The sequence below is a fragment of the Primulina tabacum genome, chromosome 15 (assembly GCF_025594145.1).
Source record: "Primulina tabacum isolate GXHZ01 chromosome 15, ASM2559414v2, whole genome shotgun sequence".
NCBI lineage: Eukaryota > Viridiplantae > Streptophyta > Magnoliopsida > Lamiales > Gesneriaceae > Primulina > Primulina tabacum.
The window spans coordinates 32134317-32157382 of NC_134564.1; the positions used below are offsets into that span (position 1 = coordinate 32134317).

Below are 23066 nucleotides of genomic sequence, written 5' to 3' on the forward strand. Positions count from 1 at the left end.
TAAAAGACAAATTAATGAAATGGAAATATGATGAGAAATGCTTTCGATGTGTCGTAGACTCGCCTCATTACTCACGCAAAATTTGGGAAACTTCTTAACCGATCCCACAATAATAAATATATAACGCGCCAGTTTCTTATTTTTAATTTACACCTTACTACAATAACTCCCTCAATTACATAAAAATTGGCCCCATTTAACATCACGGAGTTGTTGCCGCCGTTTAGTCCTTTATTATTATTATTATTATTATATTGCTAAATACTTATACTCTCCTATAAATTTAATATTGTTTAATGATATGTATCATTAAAAAAATTACAACGAAAATAGTTAAAAATGTAAGTAATTATGTCAACTGTTTATCAAAAGAAGAGTATGTCTCTTGTGAGATGGTATCATGAATCTTTATCTGTCAGACAGGGTCAAACATATCGATATTCACAATAAAAAGTAATACTCTTAGCATAAAAAGTAATACTTTTCATGAATGGCTCAAATAAGATATCTGTCTCACAAGATACGGCACGTGAGACTGTCTTACAAAAGTTTTTGCCTCAAAAAAAAAATACAATTCGGTTTTGAAAACTAATTAAGGACATCTCGAATTGCTATAGTAGTTTTATATGCTCAATATAAAATGCAAGAAATAATTGCAATATAGAAAAATCATATAGCTAAGGATAATACTCTTAGATGAACTATAAAAATATTATTCATTTATAAATCAATTGTTTATATTATATCAATCAGATCATTGAATTTAAATTATAATAATGTCCTTAATAAATAATGTTATTAATATTTTATTAGTTATTGAAAAGAAAAAATAATAATTATTCATCTTATCTCAAATTTAATTTATTTAATCAATTAAACCAAACAAACTTTTATTCATCAGTCAAATCAAATATTAATTATTAACTATATTATTATTTATTTATTATACTGAATTATTTACCTCTACACTATTATTTTACCTTTTAACTCGAAACGACGGGATAAATTTAATCGATTTGGGATAAAAATAATAACTAGTTATGAATCTCAACTCTGAAAAAATAAAGAGGTGAATATGCAATTTTCTATAACTCAAGGGCCAACTGCAATCACCTGTTTATTCCAAAGTTTGAAAAAATCAGTCCAACGCCAACTCGGCAACTCCTCTCTCTCTCTCATTCAAACACTTTGTCCTCCTTTTACTTTGATTAGAAGTTTGTTGATTGTTTTACCAATATTTTTCTCCTGTTGAATTCAGAGCGTTAGTCGCAATTTTGATTTTGATCTGTTGTTGTAGTATTTGTTGTTCAAGAACGGGATAAAAGTCGACTTTTTTTTTTTACAAAAAGAATTATGGCGACAATGGAGAGTTTGATCGGGCTGGTGAACAGAATTCAAATGGCATGCACCTCCCTCGGTGATTACGGAGGTGGTGACGAGGCCTTTTCCTCTCTCTGGGATGCTCTACCTTCCGTCGCCGTTGTCGGTGGACAGGTATTTGTTTGATAAATTTTGCGGCTGTTTCGAGGTATCTGTCGCTACGTGAATTGCTATATCATGTAAACTAAGTGAGTTTCTTGTCAATGGCTTGAAAAATTAGCTGATCTATGAAAATATAATTGAGATGTTTTTAGTTTTGTTAGTAAATAGGTTTTCTTTTGTCGATTTTAGTTGTAAGATAAGTTCTTTGGGCAATCTTGTGGTTTGTGATTATTTTATGATTCATATGGAAGGGTTTTTTGTTTTGAAATGAAAACAGAGTTCGGGAAAGTCATCCGTGTTGGAGAGTATCGTGGGGAGAGATTTTCTTCCTCGAGGCTTTGGTTAGTTCATATGCTTTATCTGTATGATTTTATTCTTAGAAATAGATGGTTATGTTCAAAGTGCATGCTTGAGTTGATTGATTAATGGGGCTACTTCATTAATATCCTGCATACCTTTTTAAAATATTAACTGCAGGCATTGTTACAAGGCGGCCCTTGGTGCTGCAACTGCAACAAACTGAAGATGCAAAGCAGGAATATGCTGAGTTTGGGCATATACCGCGGAGGCGATTCACTGATTTCTGTATGTGCTGTTTAGGATTGAATTAGAAATTATCTTTGTTCTGGTCCAAGTACTTTATTTGTGATGCCTTCCGCTTGTACGGCCCTCCATGTTTATTTACTTGTTGAGGTTATTATGTAATTATTTGATAGAAAGTGGCAAAAGTCAGTGTCTTAGTGTTAAAAAAAGGATCTCACTTCAGTGGGATTTGATCGTAGTTAAAAATTTCATACATGGGTACTAAGTAGGATCCTAGTTTACTTTCATTGTAAGTCCCTATTTCTCCTAAGGTTTCTGTTGTGGTGTCTACACGCCATTTTTATTATTTACCATTATCGTTCCAAAATCAGTAATCTCAACTGTTTCACTGGTACCGACCAAACTAAGGAAATATATCTGTCCTCGCGTGTTCTCATGCAGCCTTGGTTCGCCAGGAGATTCAGGATGAAACTGACAGAGTCACAGGGAAGTCAAAGATGATTTCTCCTGTTCCTATTCACCTGAGCATCTACTCCCCCTATGGTAATGTCGTGTTGTGGCAATAATTTCTGATTATCTCAGCAGAAAGAGGATGACCAAAATTCCGCTTTTGAGTTTTTGAATGTTGTTTTTCTCTCACATGAGGGTTTTTCTATATCGTTGTCCTGCAGTTGTCAATTTAACTCTGATTGATCTGCCTGGTTTGACTAAAGTTGCTGTTGGTAAATTTATCTTCCCTCCACTGGTAGCAATTTCATTTGAATGAATCTTGTGTAATAAGAAAACTCTTTTTTTTTTTAGAGGGGCAACAAGAAAGCATTGTCCAAGATATTGAAAATATGGTTCGCTCATATATTGAGAAGGTAAAGATAAAACTGTGATCTCTTAGTAATTAGTATCCATTACCATCTTTGTGTAAACTCAATATTCTTCGATCATAAGCCTTGAATGCACATATTTCTATATGATTAAAATAATTGGAAGCATTTGTAAAAGATTTATTGCAATTTCATGGTGTCTTCATTACTCTGGAGCTAATTAGTTTCTTTTCACTGCTTGGCTATTAGGCTGCTTTTTTTTTAAATGCGAGTTTTCTATTTTTGTTGCAACTTAACAATTATGCTGATAGTTTTGTGTCGTGCACAGCCCAACAGTATCATATTGGCAATATCTCCTGCGAACCAAGATATAGCAACCTCAGATGCCATTAAACTCGCAAGAGAAGTGGATCCATCTGGTAGGTTTTACTTATCAGATATAAATTAAACTACTAACGTTGACTGAGCTTTGTCATGTTACTTGTGTTGTAATTTTAATGGCTCTATTTGCAATTATGCAGGTGAACGCACATTTGGGGTGCTGACTAAGCTAGATCTGATGGATAAAGGAACTAATGCAGTGGATGTAAATTTTTGTCCCTATCAGTACCTTCTAGACACACACGTACTCGAGCACAAGCACCTCTGGAAAGGGTGAACTATAGAAAAATATAAACTATAGACATGTATTGTTCTGTTGAAACCACGATAGTTTTCATAGACAAGAACTTGCTATTGCCAGTGGGTATTATTCTCGTACAAACACATTTGTTTCCCTGTGCTGAGCATTCTTGTATTAAGCGCCTAAAGTTTCATGTTGTTGTTAATTCAGTTTCACGATCGTTTATTGATGTGTTTATATTTGCTTCTTGTCTTCCAATTTTTTGTGTAAATCTTATCTTCGTAACTCTTTTGTTGTTGTCTAGTCTCTCTTCCGTTGTGTTGCTGTTGCATTTCAAAATTTTCATGTAGAGATTCTATCTTTCAACTTGCTCAATAACTTTCTTATGACACCCTCAATAGGTTCTGGAAGGAAGATCATATCGTTTACAACATCCATGGGTGGGTGTCGTGAATCGTTCACAAGAAGATATTAACAAAAATGTTGATATGATTCTTGCTCGGCGGAAGGAACGTGAGTATTTTGCTACGAGTCCTGACTATGGACACTTGTCAAGTAAAATGGGCTCCGAGTATCTTGCAAAGCTTCTTTCGAAGGTAGTCTTGTTTTACATTTAAATTTGACTTTCTCATTGCATGCATGCGTAGTGCTCAGTATTGTTTAATTCATCTGAGGCTCAGATTGTTGATTTTTTTATTTAGCATCTGGAATCTGTCATAAGGGCTAGAATACCAAGTATCACTTCACTGATTAACAAAAGCATTGATGAACTAGATGCTGAGCTGGACCACCTCGGAAGGCCTGTAGCTGTCGATGCAGGGGTGAGCTTATTACCTAATTGTGATTTTTTATTAGAACGTGAACAAAAATTTTGGTACTGAAGTATATGTTTCAGGCTCAATTGTACACCATCTTAGAACTTTGTCGTGCTTTTGACCGAATTTTCAAGGAGCATCTTGATGGAGGGTAATGTTTCTATCTGTGCTTTTGATAGCTATTGCTTTCATTTTACACCTCCTTTGTTCTATGCTTGCACATGGTTCATGGTTCTAATTAGCAGCATGTATTTATCATGTCAGCCGACCGGGCGGCGATCGAGTTTATGGAGTTTTTGACAACCAACTGCCAGCTGCTTTGAGAAAGCTTCCATTTGATCGGCATCTCTCATTGCAGAATGTAAAAAAGATTGTATCAGAAGCTGATGGTTATCAACCACACTTGATTGCTCCTGAGCAAGGTTACCGACGACTTATTGAGGGTTCACTAAATTATTTTAGGGGGCCAGCCGAAGCATCTGTGGATGCTGTAAGTATATCTTTTGGAGCCATTTTTCCCTCATGACTGTTTTATGTCTTTATGTACCCATGACCGACCAACAAAACTATTGTTCAGGTTCACTTCGTTCTAAAGGAACTCGTGAGGAAGTCAATTGGGGAGTGTCAGGTTAATTTTAGGTTATTCATAGTTGTATTTGGGTTATGTTTTTGGGTGTACCCGTGCGTCATTTGTTTCTTGATTTATGTGCTCAGGAATTGAAGCGTTTTCCATCTCTGCAATCAGCAATAGCTGGGGCATCAAATGAAGCTTTGGAACGATTTCGTGAGGAGGGCAAGAAAACAGTGATTAGATTGGTTGATATGGAATCGTCTTACCTGACTGTTGAATTCTTCCGGAGACTTCCCCAGGAAATTGAGAAAGTGGGAAACCCAGGGGGTAACCCAAAGGAGAATCCAAGGGAAAATTCAGCAGCTGCCCCACCCCCACCCATTGATCGTTATGGCGATGGACATTTCAGGAGGATAGGGTCAAATGTTTCATCTTATGTTCATATGGTGTCTGAGACTCTGAGGAACTCAATTCCGAAGGCCGTGGTTTACTGTCAAGTGAAGGAGGCGAAACAGAATTTGCTAAATCACTTTTACATTCTAATTGGGAAGAAAGAGGTACTGTCCCATGTTTCCTCTTTCATAATGATATTTGTTTCTCTAAAATTTGATGGGAAAGTCTTGTAAGACTCACATTGTTTTGCTATATTATATTCCATGTCACCCATTTTCAGTTGGAATATCGTGTAATTGGTACTCAATCTAGACTAACAATTTAACAGAAAATAGACGGTTGCATAATTGCTTTCAAATTAAATGTCTGCCGTAGTTATTTCTTTTATGGTTGTGTTACCTGGGATTGTCATTTTTTTAAATGTTGTCATTCGGTGATTTTGTGTAGGGTAAGCAACTCGCGGAGTTGTTAGACGAAGATCCAGCATTGATGGAGAAGAGGCTGCAATATGCTAAAAGGCTTGAATTATACAAGAAAGCAAGGGATGAGATTGATTCTGTCTCATGGGTTCGATGAATTTCAGGTTTGCCTTAGACATGTTATTCTGTAATTTGTATGTTTTAATACACTACACGGTAGCAAGGCTTACAGATTCTTGATTGTCATTAGAACAGGGATTCATTCTTACGTTTTTTGGCTTGATTGATGTATTTTTTACCTAGCATTCATTGCACTACCTTATCCTTGTGTAAGGATATCAGTGATGAATCTACGACTTCAACGTCTCTAATATTATTGTTATATACACAAGTTTTTGGTGATCTGTGTTTAGAATCTGCCTTTGGTCCTCCCATCTTGGCGAAACTGGTTCATTTCGGTTACCTCATCAAACCATTTTTGGTATTGTTTGAACTTTCACAACTCTCAAGGAATTTTAAGTGCAACAGGCATCTAGAACATTATATTCTTTCACCTCACGGAATAGCTTAATGTCGTTTATGTCACATTTGAAGTTCAAGGTTAACATTTATCTTTTGTTTTCGTATTCCACTTAATATTATTACATATTAGTATTTTACACCACCAATAACTTTTCGGTTGAATCTATGATCATGTCAATTTTCAGCCATTTTAGGAGCGTTTCACTCATTTGATTGGGAAAAAGGTAGCCCGAGACCGAAAGTCAAATAATTTGTCCGTAGCTCACGCTTCTTCTTCTTCTTTTTTTTTTTTTAAACTCAAAATACTAAATAAAAAATGTTTATTAATTAAAGTAATTTTATACTAAAAAATAATAATAGTCCAACCTGTAATCAGGAACCGGTTCGATCTGGACTGGAACCGAGCATAGAACCGGTCCGAGGTTTGGATTACCTCATACTGGTTCCAAGGTTGGAACTAAAAATGGTTCTGATCAGTTCCCGCACCAACAGATCCGGAATCGATGAACCGATAAACATGCTTAGAACCAAGCATATCCCCGGTTTTAAATTAATTTATTCATGGAATAAGCATATGTGGTGTAATCGAAGGGTGTCACAACTCACATGCCAACAACCCGTGTGATATAACGTTTCTATTTAATTGATGTTCGGGCAAATGTCTCCCCTGTATATGGATTCAAAGGCAATGCCCTTTAAGACAATACTCTAAGGTAGCACCCAAAAACAGTTCGATGCGGAAATTTCCCTCGTTAACCCTTAAAAAATGCAATTAGATTTATCTTCTCTGAAAATACTAAAGATGTTGTATCAATGTGGTGAAATCCATAGTCATTGATAAGTGGCTCATTTGCAAATCCCCTGACAATGTAATAAATTGGAGCTAAAACATCGAACATGTTGAGTAAAGGAGTCACCAGTTCAAGTAGTGATTTCCATTGCCTCCGTTTTCTTTTCTAGATTTTCTAAAACCATCCACAATTTAGAGTCAGCAAAATCCTTGATGACGACACTTGCCCCGGCATCAGATAGTAGCTTCTCAGGATTCCTCGTAGCTAATCCTACAACAGGCATTGCAGCCGCCACCCCAGCTTTTATCCCGGAAACAGAATCCTTCATTTAAAAAAAAAACACATTAATGTTCAGGGGTTTTAATGAATGGTTCGTGAATATATCTATTACCAAAATTATGTTTGTTAAGGGAAAAATCGAACCTCAAAGATAAAGGCGTGGGCAGATGATACTCCAAGTTCCTGTAGAGCCTTTAAATAAGGGTCTGGGAAAGGTTTTGCTCGTTCACACTCACTACCAATGATAAGTTGGTGGAAAAATTCTCCTAAGCCTAGTATAGAGATCATCAGTTCAGCATTTGGTCGTGGTGCATTGGTAACAGCAGCCCGTTTTAAACCGTGATCTTCGACCCATTTGCATAACTTATCAAGACCAGTGACGGGTTTTAATTGTTCCAATGCCAGTCTGTGTTTTTATGAAGTATCAGCTATTATATCTCTGAAAGACTTTATCACAAAAGAACTCGAATACATGATGATAAAAAACAGGTGTAGAAATGAGAATGTTAGAAATATAGAAGATTTACTTTGTCCAATTAAGTCTAAAACAATATCCTAAATTTATATTACAAGAAAACTATTGGATTGCTCAATGGATCAAAAGACACGAAGTTTTGTTTTGCTGATTGCAAGTTTCAACAGATAGGGGCGGGGCAACTCCACAAGAGGTGAATAATGCCAGTTAACCCTTTCAGATAAAAATGAAAACGCAAAGAAGAAGCCCGTCTATTTTGCGAAGAAGTTTTGAAGAAATGTAAAATCTACTCCTTCAAACAAGTCAATTCGTTTCCTCTAATCAAAATTCTTTATAGAAACTTCAATGTTGTTAGTTTAGTTTACCTCCTAAATATTGCTTCCTTATCATCCATGAATTTCCGGGCTCTTTCAATTTCCCAATTTGGTAAGAGAACACGACAGAGTTCTTCATTATGCATGCCACTAATATTCTTTATGAAGAATTCCTCGCTTATGGGCTCTCCCCCGTTAAATCCTATCTGCTCAGTTGCGAAAACAAAACAAAACAAATCAAAGCAAAAACAAGAGTAGGAATAAGAACAAGAAAGTAAAAGGTGAATTACATTTAGGTTCTCAGGCTATGGTTAAAAGCTCGATATGGAAAACGAACAAAACTTCAGCATGTTCAGAACAAAATAAGGTATTGCATTAGTGGATTAAATTGACATAATGAGCTCCCTTCACTCCCCCGTTGAGTCCACTCCTCATCAAAACGCAATTTCAAAGAAATAATCCAACTTTTAAGAAAGTAAAAAAAAAAAAAAGAAAAATAATAAGAAACCTCTTGAAGCATTTCTCTGAAGGCGTAGTAGTGGAGAGGATCAGAATCACATAGTGTGCCATCTATATCGAATAGTATAGCTTCCAAAGGAGCAATAGAACCAAGTGAAGATTGTCTGATAAAAATGAAGGTAAAAAGATTATGTCCGAATTTTGAATAACAGGAATATTGTGAACAGAGAACGCAATACAACACAATATCCACATAGTTTGGCAATAAAGATGAACATCCACAACGCAAGACTCAGATGGCTAAGACTCCATTTGATCATATTCAATCTTCCTTCCCACATTCAAAATGAATTTCACCAACCATAGACCTAAAAATGGGAGGTGGGTGACTAGTTGAATCAAGCAGTAACAGTATAAAACCACAATGACACCAGAAGTGAAGCTCAGAATCAAAACCAAACCAATAAAAACACAATCTTTGCCCGATGGGAATACAAGACAAAACCCAATGCCGAAAAGAAAGAGCAAAAGTGAAAAATATAGGTGTATGTGTAGTACCTTACTGAGAATGAGGTCATCCTAGGAGAAAAGGCTCGAAAATTGGCCGAGATATTTCGAAGAAGTGGGGTGGAGAGGAGGAGGGGATTGATGCTGGGCTTAAAATGGAGGGAGCATTGCTGAAGAAGAGGCAACATGGCGCGACGAAAAAGCTGCCACCCTGTTCGCCAAGTCTCCCGAAAGTTGGAGCGATAAACGTGAGGATTTTGGCGCTTCTGTGGCTCTCGTGTGATATTATCATTTTCGGGCAACTATTGTTACATTTTCGCAGTCTTAATAAAATTGTCGAAAAAAACATAAAAACTTTTATTTTATAAAATTAATGGTCTTTTTTAGTTTTACGTTTTTAAAAGTCAAACATGATTACAGAGTTTTGATATGTTGTATACACATTACACACAACTCGTTTATCGGATGTATAATTTCGATATGTTTCACTACATTCAATATGTTATTATCATCTCATCGATATCATATGAGTGTATATGTTGAGTGTGTAATATATATAAAAAAATGATATGATTTTGTTTTGAGACACAAAACATTTGAATTTATTTTGGAGGAGAGAATGACACGATTAATATATGAAACCATTGGAAAATAACTAAAAAAAATTAATTGAGAATTTGAGAACTCATTTCGAGTTCCTTCGGATTCTGCCATTTTAATAAACGAATATTCGGAATTTAAAATGTTAAATTAAATATACTAAAGGAACTTTATTCCTATCGTGGACATGTGTCTCGCCTCCCAAATTATATAAGATAATGTCATTCTTATTTTAGTTTTATTTTCATTTATGTTTTTACAATATAAATCAACAATAATGTCCTTTTTAATAACTTCCTATTACTATGACGAATTCATATCAAATTTTAGTATAATCCCATTATTACTTATAACTCATCTGACATGAATATCTCAAATTTAAAACGAGATTTCAGATTCAAAACACAATTTTTTAACAAACCTTTTATCCCAACTAAAAAAAAATAAATTAATATCAAAAGTATCGTTGTCATAATGAAAAGTAACAAATATTGGTAAAATGTCACGAAAAAAGCACAAAATAAAGCTTAGTATATTAACTCATGTAGGACAAAATGCTACCTTTATTTCATTTCTCGAGCACTTTTTTATTTTAAATCTATATTAATTCTAATTTTTTAAACATATAATGAAATTTACATTTAGTTTTGAATCGAAAATAAATAGTATATAATTAAAAAAATTACAAAACTTCAATAGACAGGCTAATTCCGGGGTTTGCATTATTACTGTTCAGTAAATAGAACAGCCCAATAGCGGTCCGGCCCGTAAAAACTTTTTGGAAAGCCCATTTGTAAGACTAAGAGAGGCCCAAGAAATAGGCTCCCTTGCCCTCTGGAGCGTCGATTTGCGACGCGGAATTGGAACGGCGCGTGAAGTATAATCCAGCTGCGGCAAGTCCACCGACCTCTCTACTCTTGAGAAGACGCGGTTTTCCCAAAGATACATTGAATCTTGTCTGCTGGTGTTTTCTGCTCGTTTTCTCGTTGTCTTATCATCTAAAATGCTGCCTTTTTATTTTACGTAGTTCTTAATTTTGCGCCTCCGAAGGTTTTGGGCCTGGTGGTGTTTTTCAGAAAGCAAATGCTGACCACTGCCTATGGAATCGTGGATGGAAGATATGTTCCAAGTGCTGATACTTCGCAAGGGAGCAAAAGCCCGGTGTAAGTATTTTTCTTTTGTGTAGAAAATATTGGTTGTTCCAACGGTTTCAGTTAAAGTAAATAAAATCCATGGATTAATTTGCTTGGAAGAAAGTCCACCAGGTTTCTGACTTTCTAGAGTGGATAACCGATGGATGCATTCCTCTGCAATTGTTGGAAAATTAAATGGGTGGTATGATCTTTCTGAGCGAAAACCAAATGCAGAGAAAATTGGTTGTATTTTCTGCATCAGTTGATTTTTACTATGGTGTCGGTGCTATCTGTTCTGAATTCACCATTGTAACAACTAGGAAACGATGAATAATTAGACAATTTCTCAATTTTCAGGTTAATGTAGTTTGGCTCAGTAAAAGCCTGGTTTATGGCAACTGCAATTGAATCATTTTCTTGATACTTGATAATACTTGGGATATTTTAACCATGACTCACATTCTCATTACTCCTAGTGAGACATTTGTTCGTTATTCATTCAATATAAAGTATATCAGCAACAAACTAGGTTGTATCCTGGTCAAGATCAAAAAGTTTTGACCTTTTGAGGGGTCTGTGTTAGTTTTAGTTACATCTTCTGCCAACTATCTTATTTCTAAATAAAGCCCATTTTTTCGTATGATGTATAAAACATCGACTAAGCTGGGGCATAAATCAAACTAATATGACTTCGTTTTATGTTTTTTTACACCCTGAACTGGCTGATTTCTGAGGGCTGTGAGATGTAAACTACCGTATCTGAATTGGGTCTATCTAGATGTAAGAATCACGGTCTTGATTAATTTCAGAAAATTAATATGACATTGAATTGACTAGCGAATATTCACGGTGTAAACAGCTATAAATTTCCCTTGATAATAATTATTTACACTTGCAATAATGGGAACTTAAGTTACAGTGTAAATGGAGCATCTGAATTTTATAGACCAGTGTAGGCGATGTTAACTGGTTCCCGAGCTGGATGCTAACCATAAAGTTTGGGGTAAGATGGAAAAGGCACCAACTAGATCTTTGAAACAAGTTATCAATTGCATACTTAGTAACTCTCTCACTCCAAGATTGGAGCTCAATTAAGTTATGCTTTGCATTGACTCTATGATAGACTTGGCTATATTTGTGTACTGGTTACAAAAGCATTCCTGCTGAATATTTAAATGATTCTTGTCAGTCACTCTCAAAGCGTGAAGCTGAGGAGCGCTTGAGTGAGGTTAGCTTTTCCACACATGCATACTGTGAAGTTCGTTTGACTGTAGGTCCTAAGCTTGGATTTTTTCTGCAGGGAATGAATAAAATTGAAGAATTTTTTAGTTGTGAAGGAAGATCTGTGGATGAATTGTTGAACCCAATTGTCTTGTTTAGAATGTGATGGATTGATTACAAGGAAAGGGCATGAATTTTAAAACATCAATGTAAGCACCATGTTAAGTAAAGGTTCATATTAACTACTGAAATTGAAACAGAGAGAGATAGAGAATCGGTGAAAAGCACCGTATTTTCTTATTGATCAAATGTTTAGGTTACAAGGATTAAATGAAGAAATAAAGCGATAAGATAACCTAATCCTAGGAATTAAAATACAAAGATATAATGAAGATAGATAAGTAAAGATAAGATGATAAGTTCCTATTCAACTAATTAAATATAAGATAATAGATAAGATAAGCAGTTCAACAACTACTGTATGATTTCTCTCGTTATGTAAATTATATAACTTATGATATACTCTGTTGGTCCTCTAGAAATGTTTATAAGCTTTAAAATACGAGTTGCATTTCGGTAGTGCTGATCTAGTTAAGGTGGATGTAATTTTTCACATTTTATGATTGACATGTTTACAGACTTTGCGGGCAATGCCTGTAGTCGATTTGGAAACACACACTCCGTGTCTTGTTGGTGCACCTAATGTAGGAAAATCATCATTGGTACGTCTACTATCAACAGCAAAGCCTGAGGTATGTATCTGGACGGTCAGACCTCATAAACTGTTTTATGCATTACTCCATTTATCTGTTTTTCATAGCTTGTAAATTCTAATGTCAACTAGTCGCTATTCACTAGTTTTTCAGGTCTACAATTATCCCTTCACAACCAGAGGAATTCTGATGGGGCACATCAACTCGAGCTTCCAGAATTTTCAGGTTCACTTAATTTAGAGGGATCGACCTTATGTCAAAATCTCTCATCTATCTTGAAGCTCAACTTCAGGTTTTTATTAGGTAACAGATACTCCTGGTCTATTAAGGAGACATGACGGTAAGACACTTTTTATGTTGCTTATTTTCCTTGTTAGTGGGTATAATTCTTACTTTTGCGTATTGGAAAGCTACCGTACTCTCCCGTTATTTCTAGAAGTTATTATTTTGAGTGACGAATATGCAGGAATTCTCTCTGCATTATTATGCTGTGGACTGTAATGAGTACTGATTCACATTTTTGCATGTTTGCTGGTTTTTAAACAGTTTGCCATTTACGGAGAAATAAGAGAGATTGAGTGACCATCTTTGGCTTGATATGGTCTCCAAGTGTGATTTGGTAAAGGATTCTCCCGTCGTCTTCATCACAGAAGATAGCAATACCGATAATTCAGAGCTGGCACAGTATCGTCAAATTGTACCTGATGGAGCTATACGTGTCTCAGTCACGAATGAAATGGGAATTGATGAGGTATGCATTTAAACTTCCACTTGATCTTGACAACTTGCAGGGGAACAAAATGCAGCTGCAATGAATTTATCTTTTGTTTACTTATCCATTATTATTATCTTCAACGACCCGTAATGCCTGCATGAAAATACTTGACTACACGGACGCTAACATTATCTCAATGAAAGAAACACGCAAACCGTATAATTGCTATCATCTGTACAATTCTTAATTCCAAATTAGTTGAGATTCACTATACATAAATTTTATGTTATAACGCATGATACACCTATATAGACGAAATTCACTAGAAAATCAGTGCACTTGGTAGCACATTCACACGAGTTGGTCCAACTATTGGTTAATAAACACCTTTAATCACACCAAATTGCATACTATATTTACTGACAGGGATTCCACATATTCATTTGTCACTCTGGCTGTTGCTTGCTCAAGTCAGCATCCAATATTAACACTTTCAACGCAACGCTTGGTTCTCTGTAGTTGCTGCATTTGACTGCATTGCACTTTTGTGTAGTCCAAGAGACGTAACAATTTCCCTTGACATTTTTTTCACAAACCCTAATATATTTGTGGCTTTTGTGTTTCTCTTGCAGTTGAAGTGGAGGGTGCATGAACTGCTAGTTTCTCAGTCAGCAAAGAAAAATAACTTGAAAGCAATCAAGAAACTCTGAGGTCGTGAGATATTGCCAAGGACATAAAACAGATTGTCATTTCCTGATTTGATTTCGTTACACATCTGCACAGATACGAAGAGCGCATTGAACGAATCCTGGAGATCCGTTGATGATTAACTGAGATATGGTTGGTTGATGGGATATGATAGCTCATGTCAATAGAAATATTACATATCACCCCGGTTTTGCATAGCTAACCACTCCTTGGCACAACAAAAATGAGTAGGCTACCATGTTTGGATGTACAAAATATACGTTTTCCAATGAAGTTTTATTTGTGTCCTTAGTTGCAAATTGATCTGTTACATTGTGCTTAGATTGTACGTCATAATGAAATAAATTAGAAGTCATCTTCTGTTATATTCGGTGTTTCATATTTTGCTTATTTATCCTAATAGCATTGAAACACAAAGAACCAGTGGAAATACATGTCAACATTGATTTGAAAATGCAGGGTTCAAAAGATGTCATCTGGGTTACGATCTCTTAGCTCTGGCTTAGTGTACTTTCTAGTTTCATGTTTGCCATGCCACATTAAAAGTCTTCATCAACTCAATAGAATACAACACGTTAAAGCATTCTTTGGGACCATTCCTTTTGCCGAAGGGAACATAAACATGATCTGATCTATTCCAAAATGCCTTTCTTTTTCTTTTTCTTGAAGCTAAAATACCTTGTTGGATATTTCCTCAAAGGTCCAGGAGAGCAATGAATTATAATTATATTACAACTTAACAAAGTATGCATCAAAATTCCTTGTTCAACTTTTGCCACTTAACTTCCAGTCGCACGAGTTTGCAAGGCACAGTTCCAACCAATTGCAGCTCCCTTGATTCTTTAGAACTACTTTCTAATAACTCCAGTTCCATAAACTTAGATAAGTGATAGAAGAATCAAAAGGACAAGACATCCTGCACCAGATAATATATAGATTTTGAGAACGTAACCCAATAAAACAACAATTAAGTGACTATATCCGTGTCAGGGTTATCGTTCAGATTGCTAAACATAATGTCATTAATTTGGTTGACGTCAATATCTGATATAGGTTCAATGGGATACTCTCCGTCGTCATCTTGTAAAAGGATTGTATCCAGCGGTTCCCTACTGAATTCATCTGCAAAGGAGAGCAGAAACAAGGAAATAAAATTCTCGGAGGTAAATAGTCAAGTCCCATCACAATTATTTCTTAAGCCTGTTTGTTTCAGGTTCTACTAAAAGCCTGAGAAGAAGGCACGACAAACGTAATGCAATTCATAAGGAGTCAGCCTACCAAAAATTGAGCTCAAGGACACAGGAGGAGGGGTAGCCAAAAAATTGAGGCCAATATAAAATCCAATTGCCAGTACGATTGTAACAATAAGATATGTCGGCACAGCCAATGCCCAATACCTGAAAAGTTATGCGCGCAATAGTAGAAGAGAATAACCCAATCCTATAGACAACTTCAAGTAAGATACCACATAAACGTTTCGCAAACATATCATAAGAACGACTAGTCTCATTACGAACTTACACAACATTTGACTGTTCAAGCGGAGATCATATGTTAAATTACAACTATATGCAAGTGGAAACATTTAGTGAAGCTTGCAACCGCTGAACCAACATCGCAATTATATTATCCATGCAGGCATACTGGTTTGTAATTTGGCTAAAACTAAGCCGTCAAATAAACTTCCCTATTAAGATCAAAAATATTCCCTTGGCAGCCTTGTGACATTGACAACCATGCCCGGTCTCTTTCTCCAATAATTGACCCCCTTTACTTGATTATAATCTATAACTTCAAATTGTAGCATTGGTGAGTTTGTGACAAAAATCAATAAGAAACATTTAATCCCAATTATATTTCATCCGAATTGAGTAGTATACTGGAGAAGGAAACCACTCCAATCTCATTGGAGTGTTAGATTGGAGTAACCTCAATAAACTTGAACTGATCTATAACAGAAAGAAGAGAAAAACGAATAATCAGTGTCATTGGGACCACTTCTTTTTACTAAAGTTAGATGCTTTAAGTCGCTAGCTTAGATAACTTTCTATCGGGTGCAGAATAAGCATATAAAAAGTTTATGAATGGACAAAAAGAACTGGAAAAACGTTCCAAACCAGACAAGGAAAGCATATATTCCATAATACTGACCTGTTTGGATAGTAATAGATCCCCATGGAATGTAACCAATGGTCCGGAAAATAGGCCCACACTATGAAAATGGCTGTTTCAGTAAAAAAAAAGACGGATAAATTTTAATCAAATTGTTTGTCCTACAATCTTGAAGAATGAAAATGATGCAATCTTCAATATGTTAAATTTTGGTTTGGATCCAGCAGCACCATGCTGTGCATATCTCCAGCTTTGTGCTTTGCACAATATAGGATTCAAACTCATAAATTTCTATCATGATGCATCCATTTATTCAAATAAATTTCTTGAATTGGGAAGAAGAGAAACCGAATCCAGACAGTTCAATAATATTCATCCGCTAAAGAAACCTTGGGGAGGAACCAATAGAGAGGAACGGGGCAGAGACAGTCATAGAAAGCAAATATATACATATATTTCATATAGCAAAAGACTTTTACAAAATGATGCGTAGCCGGTAAATTTGTGTTACTATTCATCCAATTTTCCCAATTCATCTATAGAAATTTAGCCCGATTTGATAGCGTCCCAAGAAACCAGAGGGAAAAAGTCTAATTTTACATGATAAGCATTGGAGGGAATTAAAATACCTGTGCATTAACCAAACATTACATATAAAGCTAGGGAGAAGTTGAAACTCACCGGTAGCGACAACCGTGGTGATGGATCCGACAAAGCCATATACTTCTGAAAGTTTAGGTCCGTGTTCGCCGGAAACACCGAATCCGGTGGGAGACCGGTCGTCTGAATCCGGAGGCGGTACGCGAGCTCTCCGGTCTTTGGAGAAGCTTAGGATCCTCCGGGGGCTATTCACTGAGCAAGGATCTTCCATTACGGAAGATCACTTTGTCGAAGCTGCTGAGCGACAAGTAGTCTTCAAATATGGGTTTAATTAACAAATTCAAGGTTTTTTTTTTTGTTATTATATATATAAAGTAGTCTATCTAATTTGTTTTTTATTTATTTTCTGCCGATCTACCTAATTTTCTATTTAATTTGATTTATATTAATAATATTAGTATTTAATCGGTGCGAGATAAGATATTATTAAAAATTAGTGAAAATTGAATAGATATTTAAATTAAAAAAAATGTAATTATAAAAAATAAAAATAAAAACTATTTTTTTTGTTAATTTTAAAAAAATTTCTTAAATGCAACGCATGTCGATTAATTTTTTGGCTAATAATCACTATCATGTATCAAAATTTTAGATCGTGTTAGCCTAATGCAATGATATGATGTTTATCGTGTTTAGTGTATTGATGTCGGCCACCAACCTTAATACATGTTTAATTCTTTAATTTTCGAGAAGCTATATATTATTATTTTTTAACATGTGATAAAAAAATATTTTTAAATCACGTCTAATAAAAATAATGAGAAATACTTTTTTAAAAATTTATTAATTTCGTTAAAATCCACATTCACAGACAATTTTGTGGCATGTCACGTATTTGACACATTTAAATGATAACAATAATTGTTTCATCAATATCTTTATCCAAATGTGTTGTAATTTTATTTACAAAATCTCTTCATAATATACACAACAGCCTATTATTCCGAAAGAAAAATGAAACATGTGATCATAAGTAAATTATGTATAAATCAGAAAAGTTATTTTATTAACATTTACTATGTGTATTCCAAAACAATGTCAATAAATTTTATTAGGTGTCTTCTAATAATATGTTTACTTTCTTTAGAATTGGCTTAATCATTTCCATTACGAAATATTTTATACTCTCATGTATCCGTGAACTTTGTAATATAGAAAAAAATTATCACATTAGTAATACGTAATAATTTAAAAAATTTACAAATAGAAGAATAATAATCTTTACTTCTCGATCATGAAAGACATATTTCAAACTTAATGTCTCGTTGTTCTCGTTGTTTCCATATGTAGGTAGTTTATAACAACGAACAAATATAAATTTAAACGAATATTACATCTTGGAAAGATTCAACTCATATACGATACTGAAAAAAGAAATCATTTCAGACAACGATCTTGTCTTGGTTCTGAGTGATGGTAAGAACCAACGTCACGAATAAATTTCCTAGTGTGTGTTCAAATACTCCTACTTACTGGTATTAATCTTAATGCACGACTGTTGCTTTTCTCTTGAGCAGGCAGAATAGCTGAGTTTGACACACCAGCAAAGCTATTGGAAAGGGAAAATTCTTTCTTTTCCAGGTTAATTAAAGAGTTTTCTATGAGATCACAGAGCTTCAACGCCATTCCGAAGTCGCAGCAATAACTTTGATCCCCCCGAAACTCTGGATATTGAAGCCAGGCATTGGCTCAAATGGAATTATTCTAGTTCTGCCATACATTTGTCAGACAAACTCCCAACAAGTTTCAACCAATGGTATCATTGGCATATCCTTCCAGGTTTTCCAGCTTATCAAGAAGTAATTCTACTTAGCAGAGCTGCTGGGAATCAATCTACGGGCCTACAGCAAATAAGATTAAGAAACACTCGCAAATAAAGTTGCATGAAATTGCTCAAGAATGCCACGATTTCATTTGGAAATCCTATTGGGGACACATTTCTGTTACTGGAAAATTTTGATACAACAAGATCCATTTACACGCATTGCAATATTGCAATTACAATCTCAAGAGATGCAACAATATCCATTTACACGCATTGCAATATTGCAATTACAATCTCAAGATGGGGGTAAATACTTGAAAATTTACACTATAAGATTCATTTAAGAGCTCTGCGTTATTGGAATTACAATCTTGGAGTCATGCATGCACGAGTGACCTGGAATTCATCAATCGATATCCAGACTCGAGTAAGGTTCGAATCCTGCCTGAAATGAAAAGGGGAAAAAATCAGAACTTAAATTTTTGAACAATATTAGCGAAAGGCAAAAATAAGGACATTCGATGATCAAATAAAGTAGAATAACAGTTTAGTGCATATATATACATCTTTTAATTAAATTGTACAAACTGCTATCGTGTTTCATCTTTTCAACATTTTTTGGCTGGGACTGAAGCAGGGAACCGGGTTAAATAGATTAAAAAAAATCTATTTTAAATAGTCAAAATACCAACGTTACTTACTGCACAATCATCATGCACACGCCATATAGTCTCGCCTAAGAGGTTTGCCACAGATAAGATTGTAAGCTGTGGAAAATAGTTCAGTTCGGATACTGGAATAGTGTTTGTTATGATAACCTCTTGAAACAGACCACTCGACAATCTCTCTACAGCGGGAGGACTGCAACAAATTAAGACAAATTTTAAATGAAAAACATGTTCAGCATGAAGACTGAAAATGAATACATACAGTAATTATCAAAAGATGAATGTCATTGCTATTAAAGGAATACACCGCTTCAAGAAAAATTGGTAGAATTAAGGTCTGGCCATCCATTAAAAATTTTCAAGCAGCTCAACAAATCCAAATATGCAAATATACACCACGAATGTTTGATACTTGTAACACGTTCGGGAGAGAATGTGTAGCTTGTAGAAATTAAAACGCAACTCAAAAGTTAATTTAATTGTTACTGGTAACATCGAATTTGGTGTCCATTGATCCATCCTACATGTTATTAACAAAATTTCGTCAAAAAGTTTACCTAAAAACAGCATGAGTGCTGCAAGCATAAACCTCCCTGGCTCCTTCTTGATGTAATAGAGCCGCACCTTTTGCAATAGTCCCTGCAAATAATCTGGAGTAAATGTAGTTTCCAACCATGGATACAAAAAACAAGACGAAGTAACTAAAACTGACAGTCAATTAATGACCCTCAAATAATGGTAGATGCATAAAATATTGGGTCCAAGCGACTAACTAATACCTATGAATTAGCACAGAACAGGATGCAAGAAGTAATCCTATGGTCACCATAGTGCAGCAATTAAAACGAGAGTAAATCCTGCCAGCTAGAGCACTTTTAACTCTTTGAAAGTATGATCCTTAAAACTGAACTTCACCACATCATGTACAAGCATTCTTCTTTCCATTTCATACCCTTTTTCCCCATTATTCTAATAAATTTTCTTCATTAATAAATACCGAATTCACACCCCCTGATAAATCAAATATGATACACACTTAATTTGTGGCAATATCGTATTTCATGTAAGATTGCCATATCATTTTTCAGGAATTATTTATATTTAACTTTGATTCCTTAATTGTTCCAGATTGAAAAGAAAGGATTCTGAGTCAGGAGGTGAGAAAAAACTAACCAGCAGTATCAATCATGTCATCCACCATCACTGCTACTTTTCCCTTGACATCACCAATCAAATTCATCACCTGAGCATTTGATTTTCTTATATTTAAGACAGCTGAAGTATATCAAGAACGAGTACAAGTTACAACAGGAAAGGCCTATCTTAGATCACCCATTGGATGTAATAGCCACTTCCATATTAATTTGTTAATATGAATCTTATAATCAAAGTACACAAATTTGTCAATCAATCAGACAGACAAATAATAAATATATTTTAGCGAGGGACCATTAAGAGATAACATTATTAACCTCAGCGACATTATGCCCATGGCGTCTCTTATCTACAATGGCCAGAGGAGCATCGGACAACTTTTTGGCAAAAGCTCTAGCTCTAGCAACCCCACCAACATCAGGTGACACCACAACCAAATCATCAGAACATATTGTCTTACTGGCAAGATAATCAAGTATGACAGGCTGCTTGTGTGCGTATGAACCAATCATCCACCACCACATATACAAAAAATGGAGAAGGAATTAGTTCACGTGAAATACCTATATGTGTCAACTAGCTTTAATAATTCAATCGCAGCAACAATTAAAAAGGTATATCACCAGTCCATGCACATGATCCACTGGAATGTCAAAATAACCAATTGACTGCCCTGAATGGAGGTCACAAGCAAGGACCCGATCTGCACCAGCTTCAGTGATCAAGTTTGCCACAAGTTTTGCAGCAATTGATTCACGTCCTTGAGTCTAAAATGTAAGTGCATAATTAAAATGAGAAGAAGAGAATATATTCAAAAATGCATCAATCAAACGGTAGGTGAAGCACATAAAATGTGATTTACTACATTGAAGCCAGTTATACATGTTATCAGTTCCTGAGTGTGAAAGTAAAAACATCCCAAAACATAACATGAAAAGAATCCAAAGGAAAATACAACTAGGTGATGTTTAAATATCTCAATTATCATGGGCAGATAGAGTCTAGGATCAAGGATGAGCAGATGGGCAAACTTTATAATTTACATGTTCCCCAAAATTTGTATAGCGTCAAGTCCAGATTTCAACATGAGATAACCGAGTCAACCAGAGTTTGTGTGTTATTTTTGGTACATTTTGCAATCTGAATCACATGTGATCCATGTTGATATACATTTTTTTCTTTACGGAGAACAAAAGGAGTAAATCTTGCCTTTCGATCAGCCCGTGCATATCCAAAATAAGGTATAACAGCTGTAATATATTTGGCAGAAGCCCGCCGGCAAGCATCAATCATTATCAAGAGCTCCATGAGATTTTCATTGGCTGGTGGACATGTAGGTTGCACAAGATACACATCACATCCTCTGACACTCTCTTGTAACTGGACATAAATCTCTCCATCAGCAAAACGTTTGATCTTAATTTTTCCAAGCTCCAGACCCATATAACAAGCAATTTCCTGTAAATGAAGCATTTGCCCATATGGCAATATAGTGAGAAAAAAATAGATAAAATACGGAGAAAATCCATAAAGAGATTCAGAGAAACTCAAGAAGCAACAGGATATTTTTCACACAGCAATTCAAACCAAAATAGGAGCAACAAACTTTAATTGGAAATTTGCCGCGCAGGGCTGGAACAGCACGACGAGAGACCACCCAACACTAATTCTGCACTTAGATCATAAATTTAATCACTGTAATCGAGCTCGATGAACTGTAAACAATTCCAAGTTCTCACAATCTAACACTGAGACCCAAATTCAAGAATGTCAAACATTCGAGTCTCACATTTCGATCATGTAAATTTGCTCCAACAGTACGTTAATGACAGCAAAACGATTTTCTTTTTCTGAAAAGTACATGATCACCCCTCTTACACGCAAACAAATGCACAACACGAAGCAAGCAGAAACCTGAGAAAGTCCAGGATTGGCGGTCCCAGAAAAAATACGAAGCCGTGTATCATTCTTCTGAGCCGGAATTCTGTCCAATAATTGATTAGGGCTCGTCAAGAAGCTGGGAAACGGGGTAGCTTGGCCATTATGATCAAGCCCGACGGTGATTGGTTTCCCATTTTCCTTCCATTTCATCGATTCCAACACATTATCACAGCTCTACGAGAAAAACAATAGCATCAAATACCAATATATATTCAGAGAAATCAGGGTGTGATACATGCAAGAAAAACAAAATCTCACAATGAGTGATGAGGTTCGAGGAGTTGAGTGAAAAGCTTTATGGGGATTCAGAAGGTTGCTCATGGACCAGGCAAGAGAAGCCATTCAGGTACCAGAATTGTGATCACTGGTGAGAGAATTAGGGATTAGGGTTTTAGCTATTTCTCAATGGATTGTCAAATATTAAGTTAATTTTTAAATTTTATCTTTCATGATTCATTCTTACGTTCCAGATTTCGATATTTAATTTAATAACTTCATTCGAAATCCAGAGTTCTAGGTGAAACTTTGTTTCAATTTGAGTTTCATGTGGGACCTTATGTCGTATGAATGGTGACACCTAATTTTTAGTGAAATCACGGATAATTTTATGAAACCGATTTTTTATTTGGATCAATAATGAAAAAAATATTATTTTTTATTGTGAA

At 35.3% G+C, this 23066-nt stretch overlaps 5 protein-coding genes and 1 long non-coding RNA gene across 31 annotated transcripts; 3 read left to right on the top strand and 3 right to left on the bottom strand.

The window, feature by feature from the left end:
• The first annotated feature begins 1144 nt into the window (after positions 1–1144).
• LOC142526632 (phragmoplastin DRP1E-like) lies at positions 1145–6065 on the top strand. Its single transcript, XM_075631151.1, has 15 exons — positions 1145–1494; positions 1760–1823; positions 1960–2067; positions 2467–2568; positions 2697–2747; positions 2827–2888; positions 3172–3262; positions 3365–3429; positions 3867–4061; positions 4167–4286; positions 4361–4431; positions 4545–4770; positions 4858–4908; positions 4995–5408; positions 5692–6065. The coding sequence occupies exons 1-15, from the start codon at positions 1354–1356 to the stop codon at positions 5818–5820; spliced, it is 1890 nt and encodes a 629-aa protein (XP_075487266.1). The 5' UTR covers positions 1145–1353; the 3' UTR covers positions 5821–6065.
• A 909-nt stretch (positions 6066–6974) lies between these two features.
• LOC142526726 (haloacid dehalogenase-like hydrolase domain-containing protein Sgpp) lies at positions 6975–9307 on the bottom strand. Its single transcript, XM_075631283.1, has 5 exons — positions 9062–9307; positions 8553–8667; positions 8096–8250; positions 7400–7661; positions 6975–7298 (listed from the first exon to the last, which is right to left on the bottom strand). The coding sequence occupies exons 1-5, from the start codon at positions 9196–9198 to the stop codon at positions 7107–7109; spliced, it is 861 nt and encodes a 286-aa protein (XP_075487398.1). The 5' UTR covers positions 9199–9307; the 3' UTR covers positions 6975–7106.
• Positions 9308–10403: 1096 nt separating this feature from the next.
• On the top strand, positions 10404–14455 carry LOC142526728 (uncharacterized). Of its 25 annotated transcripts, XR_012815336.1 has the most exons (7): positions 10412–11971; positions 12044–12173; positions 12603–12716; positions 12823–12902; positions 12981–13017; positions 13224–13428; positions 14025–14455. XR_012815336.1 is itself a non-coding variant. In XM_075631285.1 (6 exons), exons 3-6 carry the CDS (start codon positions 12615–12617, stop codon positions 14042–14044), a joined length of 246 nt encoding a protein of 81 aa, XP_075487400.1. In that variant the 5' UTR covers positions 10404–11971; positions 12044–12173; positions 12603–12614; the 3' UTR covers positions 14045–14455. The 25 variants fall into 25 exon arrangements, 1 of the variants encoding a protein (XP_075487400.1); XM_075631285.1 differs by lacking the exon at positions 13224–13428 and having other exon boundaries at positions 10404–11971; positions 12603–12731; positions 12831–12902; XR_012815340.1 differs by having other exon boundaries at positions 10407–11971; positions 12603–12731; positions 12831–12902; positions 12981–13428.
• A 278-nt stretch (positions 14456–14733) lies between these two features.
• LOC142526727 (phosphatidylinositol N-acetylglucosaminyltransferase subunit P-like) lies at positions 14734–17152 on the bottom strand. Its single transcript, XM_075631284.1, has 4 exons — positions 16894–17152; positions 16252–16324; positions 15379–15497; positions 14734–15222 (listed from the first exon to the last, which is right to left on the bottom strand). The coding sequence occupies exons 1-4, from the start codon at positions 17081–17083 to the stop codon at positions 15068–15070; spliced, it is 537 nt and encodes a 178-aa protein (XP_075487399.1). The 5' UTR covers positions 17084–17152; the 3' UTR covers positions 14734–15067.
• A 1104-nt stretch (positions 17153–18256) lies between these two features.
• Positions 18257–18882, top strand: LOC142526729 (uncharacterized). Its single transcript, XR_012815343.1, has 2 exons — positions 18257–18288; positions 18390–18882. It is a non-coding gene; the product is annotated as an uncharacterized LOC142526729 (long non-coding RNA).
• LOC142526725 (ribose-phosphate pyrophosphokinase 1-like) lies at positions 18781–22827 on the bottom strand. Of its 2 annotated transcripts, XM_075631280.1 has the most exons (10): positions 22660–22827; positions 22375–22575; positions 21670–21918; positions 21084–21227; positions 20778–20945; positions 20479–20548; positions 19863–19944; positions 19339–19498; positions 19202–19265; positions 18781–19082 (listed from the first exon to the last, which is right to left on the bottom strand). In XM_075631280.1, exons 1-10 carry the CDS (start codon positions 22741–22743, stop codon positions 19015–19017), a joined length of 1290 nt encoding a protein of 429 aa, XP_075487395.1. In that variant the 5' UTR covers positions 22744–22827; the 3' UTR covers positions 18781–19014. The 2 variants fall into 2 exon arrangements, with proteins under 2 accessions (XP_075487395.1, XP_075487396.1); XM_075631281.1 differs by lacking the exon at positions 19202–19265 and having other exon boundaries at positions 22660–22826.
• Between the last annotated feature and the right edge of the window lie 239 nt (positions 22828–23066).